The sequence below is a fragment of the Berghia stephanieae genome, unplaced genomic scaffold, assembly GCF_034508935.2.
Source record: "Berghia stephanieae isolate SIO BIC M18660-M18661 unplaced genomic scaffold, UCSD_Bste_1.3 scaffold62, whole genome shotgun sequence".
Taxonomy (NCBI): Eukaryota; Metazoa; Mollusca; class Gastropoda; order Nudibranchia; family Aeolidiidae; genus Berghia; species Berghia stephanieae.
Window position 1 is genome coordinate 26,209 of NW_027627733.1, and position 9,349 is coordinate 35,557.

A 9,349-nucleotide genomic window follows, 5' to 3' on the forward strand; every position below is an offset into this window, starting at 1 on the left:
ATACTTCCGGATGGCAATGTCATGAGCTTCTTAGCCAAGCGCATACTATCTATACGTTCACGAAGGCTGCGATATGAATTCTTGATAAGGGCTAAATATAGTAATAATAATAATATATATTAATAATAATAATAATAATAATAATAATATAATAATAATAATAATAATAATAATAATAATAATAATAATAATAATAATAATAATAATAATAATAATGATGATGATGATGATGATTATAATGATGAGATGATGATGATAATAATAATAATAATAATAATAATAATAATAATAATAATAACAATAATAATGATGATGATGATGATAATGATGATAATAATAATAATAACAACAACAACGACAACAACAACAACAATAATAATAATAATAATAATAATAATAATAATAATAATAATAATAATAATAATAATAATAATAATAATAATAATAATAATAATAATAATAATAACAATAATAATAATGATGATGATGATGATGATGATGATGATGATGATGATTATAATAATAATAACAATAAGAATGATGATGATGATGATAATGATGATGGTGATAATAATAATAACAACAACAACAACAACAACAACAACAACAACAATAATAATAATAATAACAATAATAATAATAATAATAATAATAATAATAATAATAATAATAATAATAATAATAATAATAATAATGATAATAATAATTACACTTAATTAAATGCTGATAGTCCACTTGTACTTATAAAGTCAATGTTTGTTTATTTGTTGGGGTTTTTTTTTTTTTTTTTTTTTTTGGTGTTTTTTTTTTTGGCTTTCGCAACTATCATTTGCAATAAGAATACTTTGTTGTCATAAATAGCGGGTTTTTAACTTTATATACGGAAAACAAGCTTCCACTGTATTGACCAAGGCGACATGCACTTACATATTTGCAGGTCTGATAACCCACTTCCTATTGGGCTCATTGTTGTAATGGATATCTCAAAAAAATGACGCAAAATATATATTACAACAATGTTAAACTAGGCCTACAAGTGGGTTCGGATGTCAGACCTGCATAGGTGTACACGTCGACGTTGGGGGGCAATGTAATTTGTCGGCTATTTACGATACTTTTCGTTGAAAATAATCTACGGCGTATGAATTGCTTGACCCTTTATCCTTAAAATTATGCATTGTTTATCTCAAAATTATTTGTAACAAAGCATCATAAATCTAAATCATAATTCTCTTAAAAAATTTACGAATAATATTACAAGAATCATACAAAGATTTGAGACCTATATTGTCTCAGGGTAGCAGCCTTAGTACTCACACAATCGGAGTGTTAATACTTCCTTTTCATACTTTCACCCCTTTACCATGAGGTAATGTTTAATCTTGACTTGATATTTTTCATTAAAATCTATTAAAATTCCTCACCCATAATAATATTTTGTCTATTTTATTGTTGCTTAAACCTCTATATTAACTGTGCTATGTGAGGGAGGTTTTTACGAGTTGTGAGAAATAGATAGATATAATCGCTTACACTCCGGCTCTTGTGTTGCACAACATGGTGTACTGTACAACCGGGCTCGCTTCATGACTTCAAACTTCATGGGGCCTGGCTTAGAATTAGAATTTTACCCACTCCCACTCAGCCTTTAAAAACTTTTGTCTTTTTTTCTGGTTTTGTTTCTATATTATATTCAGTTGAGATTCGTCGATGGGTAGTCCTCATTTCCACAGTGTGACAGTTAAGGCTAAAGGCTAAAGCCAAAGCGGCTAAGTCGATAACACTAACACTACACCATGGCCATGGCCAATGGCCATGATTCATGATCATTGATAAATCAATGATTGAATGGTATGGGTATGGAATTTAACAGAAATTCTAAATGTAAATCACACACTTGAAACCAATGTCATATGAAAGAGCTGGCAACAGTGATTACAAAAGTTTGAATTTTGTTTCTAATCTTGATTAGAAATGTGGGGGGAGGCCTTCCGAAAGCTCCTACATCCCTTTTATTCTTGTTCTAGTAGGGAGTTTGGGAGGGGGAAACTTTTTTTATAATGTTCTGGGAGGGGGGAGACTTAAAAAAAAAATATCTCCCCCTCCCAAACCCTCTACTAGAACATTATAAAAAACAAGAATACTAGGGATGTAGGAGTAGGAGCTGTCGGAAGGCCTCCCAGAAATGTAGTTACGGCAGTTCAAAGTCTGAAATTTCAGACTGATTTTGACCCCAAAGCCAAAATTACCATTGGAAAGTTATGACCGAAATCGCAGATCCTGTCTGACTAATGACATTGAGTGATCAGGGTTTTAGGGTATAATGGTTGGTGATAGTGCATAGTGCACATGATTTACAGTTAATAGTAGGGTTGAACTCCACCCGAAACAAGTCAGGGATTCTTGAAAGTAGAAGCAAAACTGAGTAACTCTCAAATCTTTACTTCACTAAATCTAAGTTTGTAGCAGTAACAGCAGGGGGGGGTCCTGATAGCTCAGTTGTAGAGCACTTGCTTCACACGCACAGGGACTGAGATCGATCCCGGTTGCAATCGAATAATAATTTATTTTAATTTTTATATTATGATACTGAAAATCAGTGTTTTAACTTTAGTAAGTCTTGTATTCCTTCTTGAAATCAATGAGGCAATGGCAATTTGCCATAAGAATGGAACATCTCGCGCATTAGTAATCACACACACAAAAAAAAAAATTTAGTAGCTCTGAGAACAAAAATGAGGCTATTATGGTTGTTCTAACGATATTTTAAAATTTTTCTAGAATTCCATCCTGGTGGCTTAACGATGTGTATTTGAGTACTTCTGTATGCAAATTGTGGGAAAGTTGTCTTCGAGATAGAATTTAGCATTTTCACTAACTGGTCCTCCTTAAAAAGGTTAAATTATGAAAGGAATTAAATTAAATGTCATTCTTCAGGCGATTAACTGTAGTTTTTAAACTGTCATTTAACTTACATTTCTTGTTTTCCACCTTTTTGAGGGTGTTGTCAAGTGACTTTTCTTTTTTATTTCAGTTCCTTAAAACTTCAGAAGCGTCTCGCTTCTAAGGTCTTGGGATGCGGGAAAAGAAAGATCTGGTTGGATCCCAATGAAAACAATGAGATCGCCAATGCCAATTCACGTATGTATTAAGGATTTCATCATAAGTATCAACAGAATACTTCATATATTTGGCACTTCGATAAATATTTCGACCTCAAATACCGTTTCAACGTTTAATTTTTGACTTGCAGTTTTTTTTTATTCACAGTTGTCAGTCATTAGAAATTAGAGCTTAGAAATGTGTTTACATGTATAATAAAAGTTGGTAAATTATTACAAGATTTGCTTAATCTTGTTATTCAACAGATAATGTAGCCTGTTTCCCCATTCATTTTCTTCATGCTTAAATTCCTAATACAGACTTAAATAGTCAAGAATCCACAATCAGTAGTGTAACATTTAAGCAGTTACATTTGTGTTTGATGAATTATTTTTTTCTCTCAACCTTTTTAGGATCTAACATTCGTAAGCTTGTGAGGGATGGTTTGATTATCCGCAAACCTGTAAGGGTACATTCCCGTTTCCGTGTACGAAAGTACGCTGAAGCTAGAAGGAAAGGCCGTCACATGGGTCATGGCAAGAGGAAAGGTGAGTAGTTTTTTGGGGGTTTTTTTCATACGAGACTGGATTGAAGATCTGTCATCTGTTATTTATTTTTTTAATCCATGGACATTCTTATGATTTAAGAAAAGGAGAATGTCGTTAAGATGGCTCAAACCAGCTTTAACGTTAGAAATAAATTTGGGTATTATTCTTGGGATTGACTTATTTGGGAAATTAAAATATACAGTTATCAGAGTGGGAAGAATCGCTATAAAACGCAACTTTTAAAAAGCAGTGCTGATAATTTTCCCCAGATCCGCAGGAAGTCGAAGGAAGAATTTCCTCCTTTTAAAAAAAAAAATTACATTTTCTTCTAAATGTACAAATAACATGGAGTGAGTGGCTTGATAAAAACAGGTGCAGTTTCTCACTCTCCAAAAGTTAGCTAAAACATTGATGATAATTTATCATCAATTGCTCTACAGGCGGGGGTTAATATAGTAAAAATGGGCAATCATTCAGAATTTTCCTTTTTGTCACCATCAACACTGAAAAAGAGCAAAAGTTTTGCCTTTGCATTCATGCACTTACCAGTAATAGTTACTGAGCATGTGATGTTTAGAAAGATGTTTTAGGCACTGTAATTTACAACTGTTGACCTAAAACCATTTGGGAACAATTTCAATTACTTATTTTTTAAATGAGTGAAAAATTTAATATTTTTTATTCAAACAGGTACCGCTAATGCACGTATGCCTCAGAAAGTGCTCTGGATTCGTCGCACAAGAATTTTGCGTCGGTTGCTCAGGAGGTACAGGGATGGCAAAAAGATCTCCAATCATCTGTAAGGGGTTTATCTCTTTCTTTTTTTTTTTCGTTTAAAAAAAAATAATATTTTTTTTCCTTTTTTCTTCTTCTTCTGTACATTTCATGCAAGATGGTCATGTATATTAATTATCAGAGGACCATGAGTTTTGAACCCAGCAGCATTGAGGATTCTAAGAAATGCTGAAACCTATCTTTTTCAGAAATTTTTATCATAAGACGTTTTCTTTTTGATTAGTACATTATTTGTTTTCTTTTTTGTTTTTATTTCAGGGCTGAGAATCTTCCGCCTAAAGGCGGATTTCCGCCTAAATGGTAGTTTGCCTCCGCCCATCCCCATCACATTTCCTCCTTTTTCAAATTTGTATTGGATAAATAAACAGTGATTTTGAGAATTTTATAGAAATATGCCGTGCCAAACCTTTTCCTCAAAACCACAAAATCACCATTATGTCTTATGTCATATTTTGACACCTGTGTTCAGTCTCGTGAAATTTGGTGACGGTCCCGTTTTTATGACGTCGGGCCAGACAGAATGTCACCAGATGTCACAATTGACACAGACAAGTCATGTTCTTTTCTTCACATGAAAAATTTCCTCCTTTTTTGTGACCAGTCATTCTCACCCCTGTTATTTGTTGAAAATCACTTTTTATTGTTTCTGGTTCCTGCAGCCATGAGAAGGCATAACATGTCTGAGAAATATGTACTGCTACAGCCTCCACTATCACCAAATCATATCAATACAACCAGGTCATCATCACTATCTTCTCTACTACAACTACTTCCACCACATCATCACCTTCACTACAACTTCCACATTATCATTGCCACCACTACCACGAATACAACCAACGCCACTGCCACTTCTGTTACCCATCACCAAAACATTATCATTGCAACCACCTCCACATTATAATCACATACGCAATTTCTACTAGTGTAATTATCATCATCACTACAATCACTTATACTGTAGCAATGACTATGAAAAATGTTTTTTTCTCTTTTTGATGAACATTTTTGTCTGAAATCAAAGCCCTATCTCCACTGAGTAAAAATGTTTTTGAATTTTGAAATTCCATTCATAAATAAACAAGTTATGCAGTTTCAAAGGTGTCATTTATTTGGATGACCCGCAAAGAGGAAAAAAACGCGAAAATATGGGACGCTTTTTCGGCATTTTTTTCGACCTTTGGTTGTATCTTGCATAATAAGTGGATTAAAAGATGGATATTTGGCAACTTTATGGCAAATTTGATAGAGAAAATTATGAAAACATTAGAACTTATATATAAACACACACACACACACAGAGAGAGAGAGAGAGGGATTGCGTACGCAAACAAAAGAAATATAGAAGGAAAAGAGAAATTGGACAAGGGGACAAAGGTTACTGATAGAACATGACTTGGAACACAATAATAAACCCATGCTGAGATTGGAGATCATATTGCAATCGAAAACTTTTAACATTATAATTTCTTAAATTCTTGTAAATTAAACAGTCAAATTATCAGCTGTTTATTGAACCCAAACGCAATGGCAGACGATAAACATCCCTCTGCCAGTGAGACCGCGCAGACATTTTGACTAGTCATGAACTTTAAAACGAGGTCAGCCAATCAGAAAGCGCTTTGCCACGACTCGCTCAGCCGCTGTTTGGTGCCAAATCGTTTTGAACTTGTAATTCGGGCTGTAGGGGGGCAAAATGGCTTTGTCTTTTACAAATGAAGAGCAAATTAGGATGGTGTTTTGAAAAATACGGGAAAAGTACTCGTCATATTCATATGAAATTTTACAACCTAAAAGAAGAAATGTTCATGTATTACCTTGTCAGCGACAAAACCTACACGCTCGGTAGTTTTAGAACTATTTTACTCCAAAGAGTAAAAATCTATTTTTAACGGTCTTCTGATAATCGTACGAGTTTTGTCGCTTGACATAATATAAAATGACCTTTTTTCTAAATGTGTGCCAACTTTCAGTCATATTCATCGATAAACAGCGTGGTAATTAATTTTTTAAAATAGCATATACCAAACGGCTTCGTCCCATATTTTGTCGCGAATTTGGGCACTTCGTGAGCGAAAAAGAGGCCCAAAGATTTGTGCGGGATAGTCATTGCTATATACTGTCCTGAATTAAATAGATTGAATTTCCTATGTTGGAATTCCTGTTTCTGCTTTGAAATTTCTCAGATCTTGGTTTGTGTATTTATAAATTGTAGTTTGTGTGCAGGCATTTTTTGGGTGGTCAGCAATTTCTGAAAGATTTTCGGTATTTTGGTGTTAGTAGTTTAGTTATCATTAATTCTCATTATTATTATTATTATTATTATTATTATTATTATTATTATTATTATTATTATTGTAACTTTAAAACTTTTTTTTCTGTTTTCAGACACAGAGAATTGTACCTGAGATGCAAGGGTAATGCATTCAAGAACAAGCGAGTCTTGATGGAATATATCCACAAGAGGAAGGCTGAGGATGCCAGAACCAAGATGATCAGGTAAGTGCTTCTTTTAAAAAAATATTTATTTTTTTCCCCCTTATTTCCTATTTCTTTCATTTTGTGTTTCTCTCTATGATTTGTCCAACTACTAGCTGTGACTAGTAACTTATGAACATAATCTCTTCTTTGTGAAGAATTGAATTCCTGACATAACTACTAACCATTTCCACTGGGTGGGGTTCAGGCCTCCCATAGTAGGGATGGAGGTACTTGCTGTGTCTTCTGTCCCCCTGTACCTGTTTTTCAATTGCTTTCTGACTTTGTGTTGGAATGAGATTACTTGGTTTAGTCCGGACCTTGGCTAGGAGGGAAACAGTCGATTGTATAGTTATAGTTTTGGGAGATGATATATTTTTCCTTGTAAATCATCTCTCCATTATGTATTGTTATTTTTTATTTTTAACATACGATTCGTAACCATTTGAGTGTATTCCTCTTAGTTGTATCTTGTGCTGGTGTTTGGGTGAATCTTTTAGGTGATCTCAAACTAAGTACTTTGATAGTGTGTTCTTGGAATCTACATCTGTTTCCTATTTGAACCAATTCCCCTTTGTCTTACTTCTTCTTGTGTGCTTTAATTGTAATTCTAGAACTTTTTTACAATCCCATTTTCTTCCTTGTTACTGGCGCTGATATGGCCTTAATTTGTTGCAAGCGCCGTAAAACCCTAAAAACAACAAAACATAACCATTTCCAGTTTAACACTGTTTTGCATATTGGGTTTTAGTCTATTTTTATTTAGATTTATGTCATTTGTTGGTAATGTAAGTAAATGGGATATGGCATGGCAATGCATCTGGTACATTGTTTGGGGTCTTTTGACCTCTGGTGGGCAGGGGTGTCACTACTGCACAGTCTTCTATCTATCCCTGTAGATTTCCGAATTGCTTTCTAGTCTTGGAATGAAATTTATCAGTCTTTGCAGAATTGATTACTGGGTGGGGATCCTGACCATAGTGGGCAAGGAGGTACATACTGTATCTTCTATGCCCTTATATCTGTTTTCCAACATGCTTTCTGTCTTTGTCTTGGAATGAGATTACTTGGTTTTGTCTTGGCCCTGGCCAGAGTCCGAGCTTGGAGGAAAACGGTCAAATGCATAGTTATTGTTTTGGGAAATGATATTTTTTATCTTGTAAATCATATCTCTGTTATGTATTATGTATTGTTATATTTGTTGTTTTGAATGTATAATGTAAGCATTTGAGTGTGTTCCTCTTCGTTGGATTTTGTGCTTGTGTCCGGATGAGACTTATAGGTGATCTCAAAACTAAGTACATTGGTGGTGTGCTCTTGGAATCTACATCGTATTTGTTCCCAGTTCCCCTATGTCTTACTTTTTCTTGAGTCCTTTAATTGTAATTCTAGAATTTTTTACTATCCCATTTTCTTCCTCTTTACTGGCGCTGATATAACCTAAATGCGCTGTAAGCGCTGTAAAACCCTTTAACAAAACAAAAACAGAATTGATTACTGAGATTCCATACTTTTTGGTTTCCCAAAATAAACTTCGATGAAAATTCATGAACTTCAGAACAAAACTGCAAGAATCATAACTGGGATAAACATTAGAGAAAATATTACCCCTGTTTTGGAATAGCTACATTGGTTGCCTGTCAAGAGGAGAGTTGAGTTCAAGATGGCCTGTATAATTTTCATATGTATTCATGGCTTAGCAACACTATACCTAATGTCATTGATATCGGTAGCATATTTAATTAATTTTTAATATTTTTTTTATCTACAGTGACCAGACTGAGGCTCGTAGACTCAAGGCTAAGGAGGCTCGTCGCAGGAAAGAAGAACGTATGGCTCTTAAGAAGGAAGAACTTAGAAAAGAAGAGCTTAAACAGAAAACTATTGAGGAATCTGCGAAATAAATTACATATGTTAATAAATGTAATGATTTGGATTTTGATATCTTTTATTTTAATTGTATTTTATTGAGATTTAAAATGTGGGAGAGGAATTGACATTCCTATTTCTGTCATGAGATGTGTCCCATGGGTTGGCGAAATGTCCTCATCATTTGGCATTGGGAAATGGAAACAATTGAAAGACCTATGGGGCTGGAGTAATTCCTGATTTCTATAGTGTAAAGGTCATTAACAGTTGATCCTTTGGATCTTTTAAAGTACTTTCTGCCATATCTTACAGACCCAGTTACCTAATCACTGCTTGCGTGATGGGGGGGGGGGGGGGGGGGGGGGGTCAGGAAATAGCTATTGGGTGGTTTATCAACTGGGCAGTTGGTGGAGAAGGGGGGGGGGGGGTGGTATTGATAGGTAGTCTGTCCTTTTTCTGTGGCTTTCTGTTCTGTCCTGAAATGACTTGGTATTGAACAGATCTGTGGGGTCTTTTGACCTCCCGTGCTGGGCAAGAGGTCATTTGCTATACCTTCT

General features: G+C 34.3%; 1 protein-coding gene across 1 annotated transcript; it reads left to right on the top strand.

Moving 5' to 3' along the window:
* Window positions 1-1,325: 1,325 nt before the first annotated feature.
* Window positions 1,326-8,850, top strand: LOC144962126 (large ribosomal subunit protein eL19-like). The gene is made up of 6 exons (XM_078895081.1): window positions 1,326-1,369; window positions 3,035-3,141; window positions 3,516-3,650; window positions 4,341-4,449; window positions 6,834-6,944; window positions 8,695-8,850. Exons 1-6 carry the CDS (start codon window positions 1,365-1,367, stop codon window positions 8,825-8,827), a joined length of 600 nt encoding a protein of 199 aa, XP_078751207.1. The 5' UTR covers window positions 1,326-1,364; the 3' UTR covers window positions 8,828-8,850.
* Window positions 8,851-9,349: the final 499 nt, after the last annotated feature.

What these genes read in the sequence shown, in the direction of transcription:
- LOC144962126 (XM_078895081.1), top strand. An exon ending in GATCGCCAATGCCAATTCAC is followed by an intron (nt 3,142 to 3,515) that starts GTATGTATTAAG and finishes CAACCTTTTTAG; the next exon opens with GATCTAACATTCGTAAGCTT. An exon ending in GGGTCATGGCAAGAGGAAAG is followed by an intron (nt 3,651 to 4,340) that starts GTGAGTAGTTTT and finishes TTATTCAAACAG; the next exon opens with GTACCGCTAATGCACGTATG.